At 48.3% G+C, this 16,907-nt stretch overlaps 3 protein-coding genes across 4 annotated transcripts; 1 reads left to right on the top strand and 2 right to left on the bottom strand.

Annotated features, from left to right (window-relative positions):
• Positions 1–16: 16 nt before the first annotated feature.
• Positions 17–9,054, bottom strand: efs (embryonal Fyn-associated substrate). Its single transcript, XM_070993176.1, has 8 exons — positions 8,930–9,054; positions 8,201–8,410; positions 6,045–7,373; positions 5,689–5,805; positions 3,707–4,651; positions 3,432–3,497; positions 2,491–2,748; positions 17–2,325 (listed from the first exon to the last, which is right to left on the bottom strand). Exons 2-8 carry the CDS (start codon positions 8,210–8,212, stop codon positions 2,140–2,142), a joined length of 2,913 nt encoding a protein of 970 aa, XP_070849277.1. The 5' UTR covers positions 8,213–8,410; positions 8,930–9,054; the 3' UTR covers positions 17–2,139.
• dhrs4 (dehydrogenase/reductase (SDR family) member 4) lies at positions 8,555–12,490 on the top strand. Of its 2 annotated transcripts, none has more exons than XM_070993180.1 (9): positions 8,555–8,662; positions 9,880–9,995; positions 10,275–10,452; positions 10,568–10,669; positions 10,829–10,899; positions 11,029–11,080; positions 11,273–11,407; positions 11,489–11,544; positions 11,650–12,490. In XM_070993180.1, the coding sequence occupies exons 2-9, from the start codon at positions 9,883–9,885 to the stop codon at positions 11,762–11,764; spliced, it is 822 nt and encodes a 273-aa protein (XP_070849281.1). In that variant the 5' UTR covers positions 8,555–8,662; positions 9,880–9,882; the 3' UTR covers positions 11,765–12,490. The 2 variants fall into 2 exon arrangements, with proteins under 2 accessions (XP_070849281.1, XP_070849280.1); XM_070993179.1 differs by lacking the exon at positions 8,555–8,662 and adding an exon at positions 9,452–9,551.
• Positions 12,301–16,565, bottom strand: tinf2 (TERF1 (TRF1)-interacting nuclear factor 2). The gene is made up of 10 exons (XM_070993177.1): positions 16,242–16,565; positions 15,759–15,961; positions 15,529–15,633; positions 15,243–15,338; positions 15,034–15,144; positions 14,792–14,915; positions 13,556–14,354; positions 12,942–13,000; positions 12,780–12,859; positions 12,301–12,697 (listed from the first exon to the last, which is right to left on the bottom strand). Exons 1-10 carry the CDS (start codon positions 16,267–16,269, stop codon positions 12,578–12,580), a joined length of 1,725 nt encoding a protein of 574 aa, XP_070849278.1. The 5' UTR covers positions 16,270–16,565; the 3' UTR covers positions 12,301–12,577.
• Positions 16,566–16,907: the final 342 nt, after the last annotated feature.

Genomic DNA, 16,907 nt, shown 5'->3' with positions numbered 1-16,907 from the left:
AAGTAATATTGCAATAAAGAAAAAATCAAAACATATGTGTTTAATTGCAAAAGATGTATTTGTGCATTCTGAACAGGAATACAAGACAGACATCAAATGTAGTGTTAAAGTAAAGAGGTTTAGGTCTGCTTAATGAATGAGAAAAGGTTCACTTCTATACCTCAGCAAACACAGATAACAAACTCAAATGAGTTCACATAGTGTAAAAAACTTCTCTTGTACAAATGAAAATACAGCCATATCTTTTAACTGTAACGTATATTTTCCCAGGAAAAAAAAAAAGAAAAAAAACCCAACAGTCTTGTTCATTGCAAATTAGCCAGAAAAATCCACCCCCGGTGAAGAATGTGCATATATATAATTGAAGCAAATTAAAGCCATGCAAACTGGAAAGCAAAGAACATAAAAACTGACAATAATAAATATTGATCTAAAGGTTACTTGCCTATCATGCTCTCTTCATACACACAATACAGAGCTTGTTTGGGCAGGCAGGTATTCATGAACTAGTACTTCAAACCTCCACAAGGTGGCACTGCAGCGGAGGAAACATAAAGGCAGGAAGCGACAGTATTCCTTAAAGAATGATTTAAACTGAGCCACACAACTGAGACCATCGTTGCGCAATGCCCTGATGATGCTGATCTGGATCTGAAAAACAAAACTTGGATTCTAGGTTGAGCGATGTGATTGACGATAGATCCAAACACTTTTAGGTATATCGACCAACCTTTGTAGAGCACCTGCAAGATGAAGCTGTGTTCACTTTACACAGTGAAGATTTGTAGTGTAAACATTTGTTCAACTTCCAGTTTACTTCATGTTCCACCACAGCTTCTTACTAAACATGTTTCTGAGCTGTCTGTGTGCAGACCAACATAAATTATCTGATGACTGGCATAAATGGAAATGGCAGACAGTAATACAGTGGACCTGAGATGGGGAATAAAGATATGTGTTAAGTTGGATTTAAAATGAAAAATCCTCCCTTTTCTATCAAAAAGTGGGCTTCACAGTTTTGACTACGACTGGGCGACATGGTTAAGATCAAGTACAATCCATTGAATGCCCAGCCTTGTTTCTACCGCACGCCATCACAGCAAAGCTGCTAATTTTAAACGATCAAAGCAGATGTGACTAAGCACTGCCGACAGGGGTGAACATCTTACAGGAAGTGAATACAACAAGCAAAGGGAGTCAAAGAAACATAACCGTGCAGATCTTAAGAACACAAGTGGAGACAGGTGAGCTCGGTCAACAGGTTTGTTTTTTTGAATCCACTGCCAGGCTACCATGTGACTGTGGGAAAGAACAGGATTAGGCAATTTCCCACCCAGCTATCATTATTCACTGTCTCTGCATTGATTCTCAGATAATATCTGTCTGCTGGGACTTCAGTTTGTCTTCATGAGGTGTATAAGAACATAAACTGACGTGTTGAAAGATGTTTCTCATAATCCCCACAGCGGATTACATGCTGTACTGCAGTTTGCTCTCTAGTGGAAATGGGTACTACACAAACACAACACATACTTGCACAGATTAAGAATGGAAGTTGGGCAAACTTCCTAGTCCACACCCTATTCCATTTCTCCCTTATTAAGCCCTAAACACTCAATACGCTGCTTCAGCGGCTTCACAATGATAATCACAAAAGGCCTTTCAGGTATCACAGTAAAAAGTAGGCCAGAACCAGGATGCAAGGCCTCCTTCTGTGCTATTTTTGGAATAGGGGGATGGCTAAATAAATAGAGGAAGGAAGGAAAAGTGGCTATCATGTGAGGGGAAGAAAATATGGCAAATACAATAAAGCAAAGCTCCCAAAATAAGCAGCCCGCGCAGACACTCAAAGCCACGGCGGGGCTTCAGATATTCAATAAGTTAACACTCAAAAAGACGTGTGTGCCTGGCGTCAAAGCACGGAGGTCAGTATATAAACAAAGGCAAACCAACGCACACTCGGAGGACAAAACCAACAACAGTCAAACCCCGGCGAGGCCGAACACTTGTTCCAGGGTTCAGCTTCGCTTTCCATTCGAACGAAAGGTAATGAAAGAGTCGAACAACAAATAAGGCATTTCAAAGAGAGAAAATATATGTGTAGTGTAAACAAAGCTTTTACGCAAGTGATAGGAAATATCATGAAGATATTTCTGCCAGACGCTGGAGCAGAGTGGAGAAGCCGGCTGCTTGCTGAGAGAGCTCAGCGACGCGGTCCACCATCTCCTGGGTGGCGGATACTGAGGGGTAGTTTTGTGCGGCGCCCTTTGTCGCCACGACAACGGACTTCAAGGCCTGGCAGAGTCGCCCCCCCGAGGTTGTGATCTGAAACAGAGAAAAGAAATAAAAACAATTATTACACAGCATTGATCAATTTTAGTTTATTAAACTGTTATTGCACAACAAGACGTGGATGGCCTCAACATACAGACTGTAGGTCATGATTTCATACAAATAACATCACGAAAACAAGATGTGCACAAGGCTCACCTTGGCCCGCAGGTCTGCAGAGGTGAGAAGGCGGGAGAGCGTGTCCCCGATGAACACCAGCTTGTGTGCCGTCACAATGAGGCTCTTCCCTCTGGCGACGAAGATGCGCGGCGGCTGGTTCCCCTGCACGCTGCTGAAGAGCACGTCGATGGCGTCCGCCAGGCAGGAGAGGTGAGCGAGGCTCTGAGAGGAGTAAAAGGACAGCAGCTCCGAGTCCTCCAGGGAGAGGGACACCGGCAGAGCAGGGGACGGGGTCAACTGTACGAGGAAAAAAGAAACAAGTATTTGTGATTTATTTACTAGCATTAAACGTAGCGAGACGACAAATCAGAGAATTTGTGCGTCTTGTGACACTTTGACTCGCTGTAAAAGCTGGGGAAATCTAAACAGGGAACGAGGAACGTGCATGACTGTGCAAAACATATTCATATTTTTTAATAAAGCTGACTTAAAAGCCAGAGAAAGTCACACACAAGCACACAGTCGGTCAGCAAGCGGCACTGTTGAAAGAATGACTGCTTTTCTGTCGCTGATCGTCCTGCAGCCTCCAGCCTATGTGAGGCAAGACTGTTAAGATTTACAAGTGACCTCTTGTTGGTCATCCATGGCGCAACCAAGGAATCCAGCAAGGAGCAGGAAAAAGCGCAGGCCAATGTTGAGAAAACCGCATGATCCATGGGTGTCGAGATTCAAGAGACATGGGACAACGTGACAGTAAGTCAGGCAGCCTCGAGAAAACTCGGTTAAGGGGAAGAGCTGCTGCAAGCTGGATTAATGAGTCACAGCGCTCATTAGCAAACAGAGTGCACTGTGAACACAGAGTGAATCAATGACTTATCTGTGCAGACTTGCTCCGTGTGTTGCAGCACAACAAAAACTGGGGACTGTAGGAGCTTGAGGGTTGTGCACACGGAGGTAAGAACACAGAGGGAGAGACTCACCCGTGGCTCTGCAGGGATAGTTTGTCCGTTGTCGGTCAGGGCATCAGGAGGCGGCTCAGGTTTACCCTGGTGTTTGAAGAAGAGAGGAGTCAGGCATGTTTACAGACACACTTACGCTCCATGTTTGATTGTACTGTTACCATAAATCTCAAGGTGCACTCATGACGTGTGAAGAGTTACAAGCAAATATAAAAATGTGTTGAAGCACAAACAACGCTTATAGTAAGAAGCCTTTGATTGGCTTTAACAATAAATGAATTTCATCATAAACTGACCTGCAGCTTGACATATCCAACACTGTCTCCAGTAGGAGCTGGGGCAGGAACGGGAGTCAAGCCAATCCCCGCATACTCATTACTGGGGTCATCTTCGCCATCAATAGGGCCCACTGTCAGCGTCACGGTCGATGGAGTGGGAGGCAAGGGGAAGGCAGGCTGAGGGGTTGGGGGTAGGGGCCTCTCCTGGATCCAGCTACCTTTACGGGAGCCCATGCCACCTCCTGAGGACTTCCCGTCCTGCACCGGGAGCGCGGGCAGCGGCCTGCGAGACAGGGATTCTTGAGAAGGCAGGCGGGGTCGGCCCTGAGCCTGCAAGAGGAGGGCGCTTTCCTCAAGGGAGCGCTGGACCAGCGACAAGAGGCCTTCAGATGGAGGAGCGTTGCCGACAGCGGACAGCGCCGGCAGAAGGTCCGACAGACGAGCCCACGCCTGCTGCAGAGGCGGCGGAGGATCGTCCGAATGACTGGCTTTCCAGGTGGACAGGATTTCAGCCAACGAGGTGGCCAGGTCACGTGACGACAGAGCGGAGGTCGAGCAGGAGGCTGTGCTCAGCACCGAGTGGACAAGGCTTGAGAGCGAGGCCCTCCACTGCATGTCCCCTGAACCGTTACTGGAGACAGAGAGGCGGCGAGTAGAGGTGGAGGAGGATGATGAAGAGTGAGGGAGGACTTCGGCAGTCAAAGCAGGCATGTCATAGATGCCACAGTCAGGCTCTGAGGAGTCCTGGTTATGGCCTCCGCTGCTGGCTCGTTTCTCAGGTCCGGGGACACGATAGACCTGTCCAACCTGGACCGCATCCTCACTAGAGAGGCTGGTGGTGGACTCCCCTGGGCCCAGAGGCACACCTGGAAGCGTAGGGACACTGTACACATCGTCGTCAACTTCATCAGGCTGGGCATCAGACGTGAGCACATTCAGAGTGATGGTGGGGACGTCATAGACCTGCAAGTGGGGGAGAAGACAGAAGGAAAGTACTGGAACTGTGCTTATTGTTCACCTTGTGATCATGTGCATGGAGGATAATTTCTATGAAAGAGGGACACAGTGCATTCATTGCGCCGTAAGAGATGAGGTCTCTGCGTCAACAACGGAACAAAAATGCAGTTGAGGTTAACTTCCAGTACTGTGGGTACACAGTTTGCAGCAATAAAATGTTGCGTACTGGGAGTTTGGAAGACTGTGGTATGTGCAGGGGTGATCAGACTGGTTAAAGTGGGCAGAGACGCATCTGTCCCAGCAAAGTAAAAGAAGTGAGTCTGCAGTCCAAGTACAGTAAGTGCAGGCAAAGAGGACAAAATGATCCAGCAGCTGGCAGACATTTTCAGGCAACATTACAGGGGAAACCACTGGGGGCAGGGTGCTGGCGGTATGGCCTTGCCGTGGCCCTGACAGATGGGCGTGACTGAGAGAAAATAGCAGCAGCATTTGGACTGGATAGACAGGCTCCCACAGCAGACAGAGACAGGTGTGGCCTCGCCTTGAAGGGGGGTAGGGACACAGGCGGATGGTGGAATGTGGAAAGCAATGGTGACAGGGTGTTTGAGAGTCATCTTTTGTTGGTGGATCGCTTCACTTGTACAGACATGAATTTAACACAACGGTTTACCACAGTTCCCAGGTATTACTTTGGTAAACCAGAATTTTCCTAAGGATTACGATCACTGACAATATACAAAAGAACCAAGGTATCTGTATGCGTATCACATGTAGGAGGAAAACAGCACTGATTAAAGGTTAAAGCCTGCGCACCCCAAACGACATATCTTAAGGAAATTCACACCAATTAAATCTTCACCGGGTCAAAATCTGACCCGGAAAGAGCACAGCATGACAAAAATGTAACGAAATGAACGACGGATGTTCTTATAAGTCATAAATATGAGGGGGGATTAAAAAGGATATGAAATTTCCCTTTAAGAAAACTGGTACCAATAAGACAGGACTGTGGCTCAGTAAGGACTGTTAAGTGGTGTCTTTACCTCTGTCTCAGTGTCCGCTTGTGGTGGGACACTGCGAGGGGTGTCGTAGATGCCATTGTCATCCTCGGCAGGTGCGACTGGGCGCTGCCACCTTCCACTGGGAGGGGTATCATACACCTACCGAGACAACGAAAGCAAAAAAAAAAAAAAAAAAAAAAAACTTATTATGATTGCGTGTCTTGGACGACCAAAATTTCTTTCTTTTTCAAACACAATGAAGAAACATGAACGATATGTAAGTCCACGCCTCCGCTCACAAGCACTTTCTTGCTCTATCTATTTTCAACCTACAACATAACAGCTCTGTGCAGACCAGCTGTGTGAACAGTGTGGTAAGTGAAGGAGCCATCACAAACCTGATCATCCACAGGATCTGAGTAATCCTGATTTTCTCCCTTTTTGTTCTGCGCCTTGTTGCTTTTCTCCAGGCCATTGTTCGTCCTTTCCTCCTTGCTCTGAGGAGTTCCCCTCCGTTTGTCCGCTTCTTGCAGCAGGCTTGCAGGAGTGACCGGAGCACTGGGTTTGGGGGCTGCGCTGGAATCAGCTGACGGTGGTGCTGCTGGCTGTGCGTCTTTCCTGGTGACTCCCCTCACTGGAGGGGCTGGTGGAGGAGGTTTGCGGGCAAAATTTGGTGATCCGGGGACTCTGATTTGCCCTGCCCTGACCAGCAAAGGGGAGCCCCGGTGACAGGCCAGGCCAGGTTTGCCCCTGGCAACAGCAGGGTTGGGTGAAACTCCCTTGAGCAGAGGTCTGGGTGATGCTTGAGCAGAAGATAATTGACATGGGTGCTGATGAGCCAAAACTGTGGCTGAAGTTCTATGAAGGCTTGCTCCTACAGGGGTGGGTGTCTGATACATCCCAGGTGTGTCCTGGCTCACTTTGGGCTGGGGGGTACCCGGTGTCCCACCTGCTATGGAGGGGCCATTAGAGCAGACAGCAGAGGCCACAACTCCTCCTGTTGGGGATTGGTAAACATCGTCACCTGCAAGCGGTGTCCCTTTGGGCACCAAGTAACAGTCGTCCGAGTGTCCTGTTGTTAGTGTTTCTCTTGGGACTAAATATGTCGTGTCCTCTGGCTCATCAGCTGCCCTTAGCACCCCAGAGGGGGAGAGGTACACAGACTCTGGCTGCCTGGCATGCTGAGCTGCTGAAGGCACGGGACTTACTGGAGTCTGATAAAGTGCTCCTGTCATTTCTGTGCCCCGTCCTCTCAGAGAGGGTGAGCGCGGACGCCCCGCCACCCCAATATCCCATTCAGGTCTGGGCCGCGTGCCAGAGCTGGAGTGCGAGCGCGGGCGCCCGCCCTCGACTCTGCGGAGCTCCCCGGGCCTTGAGGCAGCTCCAACTCCTCGTCCCTCGCCCACGCCTGGCGGGGAGCGATACACTCCATCTATGTCCTCCGCACTGCTGCTGACGGCCGTCCGGGTCAGCGGAGAACCAGGGGACAGGTAGACAGAGTCCTCGACTGGGCCGTGACGGACGTCTGAGCCCGGGGGCGGGGCGGTCTGAAGGAGTCGAAGGCGGTTGGCAGGGGCAATTCCCTGTCTGCCGTGCAGGGAGCAGAGCCACCAGCCCGGCCCGCCACTCTGCTCCTGTTCAAGAACCATAAGGATGTCTCCCTTTCGGAAAGCCAGCTCCTCCGGGCTCTCTGCCGTGTTGTCAAACAGTGCCTTTGCCAATACCGTCTGAGAAAGAGGGAAAGACAAGAGCAGAAATCATGAACGCAAACCCTCTCATTCAGTATTTCTCTCTCTCTCGCACACACACACATGCACACACAGTCACCCCAAATGACCATGTGAAAGTAGGTTTTAATAGACAGCGTAAATTCACACCAGCTAGTGTCTCACATTAGCACACCACAAACAAACAACTGCATTGACAGGGCAATGCCAAGTCAGGCGAACAAAAAGGGTGATTGTTTAGAGCTGCTGAATGGAGAGTGAATAGGAGTGAATAGGGAAGATCTCGTAAGATGTCCAAGTGAGAGACAAGGGGCACAGGAAGAGGATGGGTGAGCAGAAAAAAAATTAAAACGTAAAACGTAGCATCATGGCGAACTCAAAATTCGCAGCTGTGTCAGTAATCATGCAGCGGAGAGAAAGAGGGGCACAGTCAGGGGGGGATCAATGATCAAATGGACACAAGGGCTTAATGGTAATGAGCGAGATGAGAGGGAGGGGGAGGGGATGAGAGGCACATCTGTCCCTCGCTGTTTAGGACTTAATTGCCAACCCAAAGCCACAGAGTCAGGCCCCCTTTCATTTTCTAAGCCAACCCCCTGGGGACCACTGGGCTTCACTGAGCCATGTGGGACCCCCTTAAAACAGTAATGGAGGCGATGAGGATGCTGATAAAATATAGAGTTATGATGACATAACGTGAAAAAAATAAACACATGCCTAGAAAACCCTAACTTTTTAGTTTCAAGGTAGCTTTATCACATTTGTCCATCGCTGTGACACCACTGCAACCAACACATACACACAAACAAAGAGATTACTGTACTCACGGAGACGGACATCGTTGCCAAGTTAACAGTTATGTCTCAGAGAAACTATAACTCAAGTGTCCCGATCAGTCGGGGTCGTCCATCTAGGTCAGCTGTGGTCCTCATGGATGTGCTGACCGCCGGAGACACTCGGTGCAGGAGCACAGCTGGGTTTGGGTAGGACACATCTCGAAGTCCGGGCGCCTGGTCGTCTCCACCTTCATAAGGATCCTGCAATCCGGGCAGAAACGCTTTTCACGACTCATTCATAACCACAGCGAGACAGCTGGCTGCCTTCAACTCATACGATACAGGACACATGTGAAATAAAAGGCAGGCAGGCAGCGGCAACACCTGTCTACCCTTTCCACGCCCAGAAACGTTACGTTGAATGCAAGCCGTTCAGCGAAAGCTAACGTTAGCTTAGCATCGCAAATAAATAAGCGGCGTGCACACGCTATCGAAGATATCTTCTATGGTTGAGTATGTGAACGCTGTCCGGGGTGATTCATTTGAACGGTAGCTGACCTTAAATACGGTAACGTTAGCTCTGTTGTCGCGGCCTAGCTTTAGCTACTAACACTAGCTCCATAATGTTAGCTGTGTTAACACCAGTTATCTTCATCGCCTTTCGCTGCAAACGCTAAAGTTCACTTCAAAACAACAATGGCACCGCCGGCTAAACCCGGTAAAGCCCATTTGTTTGCCCGCCTACGCTAGCACCCAAAGCGGCCGTTTTAAAATAATTACCTTGCTTTTTTTTCCTTATCGCCGATAAACTTCGCATCGGCGCTCCGTCTATGATATGTAATATCACTTCTTTTCAGCCGTGAAAATCTGTGGGCCGTCGGCGTTCAATCATCTTCGTTAATGACAACAAAATTCTCTCCGCCTCCTCGGAGGTTCACGTAGTCCACTAATCTAACAGCGAAACATGAGTGTCAGCGCCAGGCTTTAGACCAATCCAGCATCTGTGAAATCATGGGGGCATCCGCGGCTCGGAATACACCGACTATGTGATTGGCTCGTTTCTAAGGGTTGCATTTAAGGACGTCCGTATTTATTCATTACTCAGAAAAGACGTAAAATGAGAAAAACAAATTTATAACTACTACTATCACTGGACGGTACAGCAAAAAATGACATTCCCTAAACAAACGGCATGATTGTTTGGACGGACTTAATTATACATTTGAATTACAGGGCAGCAAATTGCGTTGGGCTGTTTGCTGAAGGCTTTTATTTTGACAACTGGACTCTTATCCGGAAAATACTCACTGCACCCGCGGGCAGACGGCAGTCAAAGGTCCAGAGTCCTCTCACAAATTCAACCTTTGTCCAACCTCATGTTTATTTTTGCATGAACCGCAGGGTGAGATAATGCTCTTGATCATATTTACATGCTCGCAGTAGGTGCCTAAACGATGCAACCCACCGCGTAACAAAAAAAACTTGCATAAAGTTATCTGAGTCTGACTTGCAAATACCGATCAGGTATTGCATCGTTGCTGTTCTTTCATCACGGATCGATATGTGTGTTGTTAGTTAAATGGCTTCCGATAAAGTGGGTTTCAACTTAGTTCACTCTTAACTGATATCTCTCAGGATTCAGCCTGTGCGCCACTGGGTAGAAATGACCTCTGCCCTAGTAACCCAGCATTTTCATAAAAACAAAATTTGTGACTTTTCTCTTATCACAGGTGATGTTGAGCAGTGTATTCAGGTGCCTAAGGTCCAATCCTGTTGCTGGACAAAGGAGTATGTCTCAAAGTAGCCTTGCTGGGAAGGTGGCCATAGTCACTGCCTCCACAGATGGGTAAGAATTACACTATTACTTCCTGCTACATCTGTAGCTGCCCTAAAATACACAGAACAGTACTAAGAAATAGCCTTTGCAGTAGTATCTGCTGTCCAGATGAAGCAGCACTGCTCTACTTTTCTTTTGATGACACCTGAAAAAGATCACCCTCACCTTCCCACTGCGTGTGAACTGTGACTGCGACATACATTTGCCTCATGATGGCATCATGTAAAAACAGCTACAGTCCGCCGATGATAATAGCAGACCTCACTGAGACGCCCTGCTCCTCCTCAGAATCGGTCTGGCTACGGCTCAGGCTCTGGGAAAGAGAGGAGCCCACGTGGTGGTGAGCAGCCGGCAGCAGGCCAACGTGGACAAGGCTGTGGCGCTGCTGCAGAGCCAGAGCATCCGAGTGACCGGGACCACCTGCAACGTTGGCAAGGGAGAAGACAGAGAAAAGCTGGTTCAAATGGTACTTTTTAAAATGATCTCAGGCAGGTTTGGGCTGCAGACCCACAATTGTGAGGCTGTCAGTGATTCATTTGACGTACAACCTGAATATTAGCCTTCTTCTCTGTTTGGAATAGACTCTGGATCAGTGCGGGGGCATTGATATCTTCGTGTCCAACGCAGCCGTCAACCCTTTCTTTGGAAACACCATGGACTCCACAGAGGAGATATGGGACAAGGTACACACAATAAATGAAGCACCAGGACTCATTTATGAAGCAAAAACGTCAGAAAAGCATGAAGCATTGTCCAAACGAGTGTGTGGCTCCTTTCTCTTTCATTTACTCTCTGGACCATTTTTGTATTGAAAGTGATATATTTTCTTTCTTTCTTTCAAGATCCTGGCTGTGAATGTGAAATCAGCCTTCCTCATGACTAAATTAGTGGTGCCTCATATGGAGAAGAGGGGGTGAGTGACACTAAAAGACGATAACAGCATTCAGTAATTGGGGGAAAAATGGGCTCAGCGAGATCCAAACAATAATGAAGACCATGCCCACTGTATATTTAATCACATGTGTCTGTGTCTTTGTTTCAGAGGGGGGAACATAGTGTTTGTGTCATCTGTGGCTGGATACCAACCAATGCAGGTCAGTGAGAATCAAAGCAGAATGTCTCAAGCCAGGTTTGGTTTCACGTCTTCCTTCCAAAGTTCTGGTTATACGGTTGTGTTCAGCGAGGTGGGATGTTGAACCACCAGAGGTCAGCAAAGATGAGGTTTTCATGGTGCGTTCAGTGACTTTTTAACAGTCCGGTTCGTGATGGACTCTGTGTTTCTGCAGGCCCTGGGTCCTTACAGCGTGAGTAAGACGGCGTTGCTGGGTCTGACCCGGGTGCTGGCCCCTGAGCTGGCTCACAGCAACATAAGAGTGAACTGTGTGGCCCCCGGAGTCATCAAGACCCGCTTCAGCTCTGCGGTGAGAAAACACTCCAACGCTGCGTTTACCTTCTGTTCAGTTACGTCTCACTTGAGTCACATTTTCTGTTCCTTTCCTCAGATATGGCAGAATGAATCCATCCTGGACGAGTTCAAAAAGCAGCTCAGCATCAAAAGGTACAGCTCACGCGGATGTTAGCCACTCATCTAGCACGCTGTGCACCGATATCTGAATCATTTATGAACGCCATGTTCCACATTTTCCTTCGTCTTCGCCTTCAGACTTGGAGAGCCGGAGGAGATTGGTGGAGTGATTGCCTTCCTGTGCTCTGAGGAGGCTTCCTACATCACAGGAGAGACCATCACAGCGACTGGAGGGATGGGCTGCAGACTCTGAGGCTCTGATTGGCACTTCACCGTGCGGATATGTGTCTTGATTATGTTTCTGATTACTTCCACGACTCGTCTGAAGTGCTGGCACAGCGCAGCCAGAATAAAGCTCGATTAGATTAATGCTCGAGAAACCTTACAGGAGCTAAAAACCAATTACTGAAGATTCTGGGTGACTGTTTAAAAGCTCCTGGGTGATGTTTGCTTGTCAATTTATGTGTTTCTAATCAAGATATGAAAGTTTCCACAAACAGCTTTTCTTAAATAACACACCGCAGACCAGGAACGTCCACAGCTCGAATGAAACTCAGTCTATCTGCTGACATGAAATTGCTTTTGTAAATAAATGGGAAGGCTTTCATTGGTCTTCGGTGACACATTCTCCTGGTTTATGTTAGCTGCATGATTGAGGATGTGAATATAAATGACTGACAAAGCTTATCTTAAGACCTGATCACACATCGCATTAGCTGGGTGGAGTTGTGACAGTCTAAATGAGAAAGTCTCCTCATAGAAAACACGACTGCAATGTCAGAAATGTTTAGAAAGTATACAGGTATTGTCTAGTCTTTATTAACAACCAAACTGAACACCGAAACTTTAAAATAACACTTAAAAAAAAAAAGATTCATTTGCACGACTGCGTCCATGATCGGTCAGGTCAGGGTCTGTTTTCCATGATGACAAACAACTTATTCAAGCTCAAACCAACTGATTCAGCTACAGAGAAATCAAGAAAGAGAATTAAAATAAATGTCCGTCAGCCACGGCTTCATTTCACCGTACTTCTGGCTCTTCTTGGCGGTGAAACCCCACGCCGTCATCTGCGTTTGCTGCCGGCGGCCATCAGGTGGCGCCGCGTCATCCCGGGTTTCCAGTATTCCCTCAGAGTGGGAACGTAAGTGCCGTGTTTGGTCTTGTAGTAGCGCTTCATGAACAGCTGAGGGAGGCATTAACGGTCATGTTGAATGAATGAGTCACACACTTCCTCTGGAAACAGAGCTCTCTCACAGGAAACGTACCCGGCCTTTGAAGTTCTTCGTGGCCTCATCCTCGGAGTCAGCTACGTAGTCCTCACTGCCTCCTGGAAGGGCCGACGTCTCTACGCAGAAAAGCAAAGAGTGAAACTAAAACCCGTGCAGGCAATTCTTCTCAGTGCTGCTTGCCATGGGTTGTTAAATCACCTGTGTTGCGCCGATGCTGAGGGGGAGAGCTGCTTATACTCGGCAACACCGGGTGATTTCTGTCGGGTAGAAACAACACAATTAAACCATTAATTCAGAGTTCAATAGCTGCTGTAATGGTGAATGTAACCAAGCTGCTTCCTGATCTGCATTCAAAGACGACCAGGACACTGAAATGTAACAAAGTTTCCCTTCATGCAACCTGCAAGTCGCTAAAATGATCTCACAGAGAGAGAAAAAGCAAACAAAACCAGAAACTTTGAGCTAAATCAGTTGTTTTTATTGTAATTGTAATGTTTAAACCATGCTCTACAGTGCTGTCAAGTGTCCACAAGCTGTAGCATAACTTTCTCTATTTTCTATAAAAATGTTTGAGATAAAACATAAATATAAAAATAAAGCCTAACAGAATATAGACAGGGTCATTCTGCCACTGAGTGCAGTGATCGCTGGTTTGAAACAAAAACATTCATAATTATGTCAAAATGGAAGACACAAATAATCCACATTTAATGTAATTTAGCAGGTTTGTGAAGCTCGCGGCTGCGCACAAACTCGTCGTAAAGCTAACTCATGCTCTGCACCACGTGCGCTGCCATTCCCCCGTCTCTTACTCTTTATCGTCCGGGCCGAGAAAATCCGAGTCGGGCTTTTGTGGCCGGTCGCTCGACTTCCTCCTCTGATTCTGCCGTTTGGTGTAGAAGGACTTTCCTCCTCTCTCCGTCCTGTTCGCGCCGCCGGAGGCCACTGACACTTTTTCAAGGAGGACTCTGGGTTGGTTGCTCAGACAAGACACAAAAATGGAGCAGAGGGACGGATCTTGAGGCAGGCGCAGCTGTCGGACACCCAGCCGGCTCATGCAGCTTTCCAGGACCTCGTCTCTTGCCGTCTTCGTCCCGTCTTCCTCGCTCTCATTTGTCCTCCGGTCGCCTCGGTCCCGCCTCAGCCTGCTCGCTGCATTTCTCAAACTATTGCTCCTCTTTTTCTCGGGCCTGATCATGCGAAACACTTCCTCCTCATCCGATTCGCTTTTGTCTGGACGCTGGCGTTTCGCCGCGCTCCTCTCCTCCTCCTCCGCTTGTTCTCCGTCCGCTTTCACTCCGTCGGCTTTGGGGTTTCGTCTCTGTCCAACCAAACTGAAGTTCGAGGCCTCTTTTGGGTTCAAGTGCTTGTCCGTCACATCGTCGCCTCTCAGCGTCCTTTTACTAGCAGAGATCATAACCGGCACGTCCTCATTAGAGATCAGTCCGATAACAGGTGTAATTAAAGCTGTTTCCTCTCTCGTCTGCGAGCCACCCGACGGGTAAGCGGCGGACTTTATGGCTCCCGTCGGTTGATCTGAAGGCACTCTTCCAGAGGGCGGCAGAGAAAGTGAATCCAGGATGGAGTCTCCCATGTTTGGAGGGAGGGATGCTGTAAAAAGCCCACAACAACAGGAGATTTATTAGGAATCGAAAGAATCAGTCATCCCAGCAAGAAGCTAAGAGGCGATCTAGTCAGCTTCCTGTGGAAGGAGAGGTTTGAAGGGGCAAAGCTGGAAGGACGGGGACTTCCTAAAGGAAGGCTGCAGCACCTCTGGAAAGCAGATAATATGAGACACCGCTAAGTTTAAACAGTGCTAATACGACTAACTGTGTGCGTAGTACACAGGCTTTGCTTTATACTTCCTACTTTTATTTTGTATATTTAGTCCTTTATTAGATTTCTCGTGATGCTGACTTGTGATGAAGACACCAACAATAGCCGCGCACGTTCCGACAAAGCGGATCAGACGACTGATGTCGGAACGTTTCGCTCTCTTTTGGGATTTTTCTCAAAGCGTTACCATTGGAGGCTCGGTCCAGTTCTACCTGCAGTCTCCAGATGACCCAGACAGGCTTGATGCTGAAGCAGTATCTTCAGGAGCTGGGGCTGGGTGGCCGCCCGCGCACACTCCTCCAGGACGGGAGGGGAATCGCTGAGCCACGACACAGTCTGCACACAAATTACGACAGCCGGTTTCTTTCAAAACTACGCTCGTTTTAAGTCTGATTTTGTCAGCGGGCCTTTTCAGGTGACCGCCGTCTGCAGTGAAAACAAAAGCACCCACTACCTGAGTGAGGTTGGGGACTGGAAGCAGCTGGTCCAGTCGAATCAAAAACTCCCACAGCAGCTTCTCCAGCTCCTGGTCAAACTTCGGACCGTAGTCCACAGGAAACTCCTCCTGTCAGGGGAGAGAAGGATTGTCGGCCGTTACTTTCCAAAGAAATAATCCCAGCAGAGACTGAAGTCAGTAGCTGCGAATGAGCGCAGTTGTCTCACCTTGAAGAAATGTTCTCTCTCTGCCGGGTCTGTCACAAGCGTGTGGACCAATGAGCGGAAACTTTCCACTGTTCTCACAATCTTTACATCCTTCCTCTAGGAGACAAAACAGCAAAAATGACGCTTCCCCCCCCCACGCGAACTTCAGGAACACTCGCTTTTACATTACAATCAACCAGGCAATCAATACAAACGCACCAATAGCAGTGCCCATGTAGCGACGTGCCATGGAGCATCACACTAAAAGCAATCTGTGGTGAGATTCTGAACGTTAAATGTAATTTACCGCAGCAGCAGAGGACGGCGACATGGCCGCAGGAGCGCGGATCCTTTCCAGATGAGGCTTGATCACTTTTTCATCGGGCTGCGTACAGCACAGCTCCAGGATTAGCTGAAGAGAAGTGAGTGCAGTTTACAATCCAGCCGAGAGTGAATCAAAGGGGCAGATAATCCACTCTGAAACAGAATGGCATCATGGGAGCAACACATCAAAATCTGACCCCCCTGTAAACTCACCCGTCCTCTCAGCCCCAGAGCCAGCTTCCCCTGGTGCCTGACGGTGAGCAGCCCGGGCACAGTCTCACAGGCCGAGGTCACGAATTCCTCCACAACGCCATACTGCATCACGTCCCTCTGCTTCATCACTTTCCAGAGGGCTGCAGACACCAGGCGCACAGGCGGGGCCAGAAGCTGGAGCGCAACGAAGGGCAGGCTGGGATCTGTGCAGGAGACCAAGCAAAATGACAGCAAGTGAAGGGACCGAGTCACGCAGGGGTGAACCTCTGCTCCACTTGTCTCCATGGATGGACGTTTTGATCAGCAGTGCTAACGCGGGTGTCTCCCATCAGCTGTCAATTACACTGATTGATCGATTGGAGTGAGGATAACTCCACTGACAGCCACACCTGCCACCACCACCTCAATCAACCTCAACCACGCTAAATGCAACATGTAATAATCACATTCAGTATTAAGGCAATCCCAGCTGTTGATGCTCACCATTTTCCTTCGGTTTTCTTGTAGCCATTCCACTGAATCAGTCGAAGCCAGGGAGGTTAAGCGACCAAAAGTTAGCTTAGCTTAGACACAGTGAGCTCCAAAGCTAACGCAGAACTCACAGTTGAACCGGAGGAAGAGACTTGTGAAGCGCTGCTCAGCTGATGTCTACAAACTCCGGTGAGGCCTGGAGGTACCTGTCGCTACACGCCAGTACGTGGACCAGCGGCGCTGCTGTCGTTCAACGTTACCGGCCAGAAACAAAGCTAGAAACACTCCTATCAAAAGTTCTGCTTCTCATCCTCCCGCCCGCGCCTTCACTCTGGTGACAGTCGCTTGAAACGTCACTTCGGATTGGCCGAATGGGCGGCTCCTTGCGCATTTGTATTTTAATTGAGTTCGAACAAGAAACTCCGCCCACGCATGCACTCAGTTTGTTAAAAGAAGCGCATCCAAAGTTGTTTACAGGATATGACGTAGAAGATCCGAAAGCCGTTGCCCGAGTTTGTTTGACTGTTCATAATTATGAGACTTTTTACTTTGAAACATGTCTTATCAGGTATATACTGGTTTATATTTGTAATTGGGTTTATTTTCCTATATTTATATGGTTTAATACCCTCACTTTATATTCTTTACATGTTTTTTTTCCTTTTATATTTTATTCTT

The sequence above is a fragment of the Chaetodon trifascialis genome, chromosome 23 (genome assembly GCF_039877785.1).
Source record: "Chaetodon trifascialis isolate fChaTrf1 chromosome 23, fChaTrf1.hap1, whole genome shotgun sequence".
NCBI lineage: Eukaryota > Metazoa > Chordata > Actinopteri > Chaetodontiformes > Chaetodontidae > Chaetodon > Chaetodon trifascialis.
Note: the sequence above shows the minus strand (reverse complement) of the source record. Positions and strands in the feature narration are given on the sequence as shown.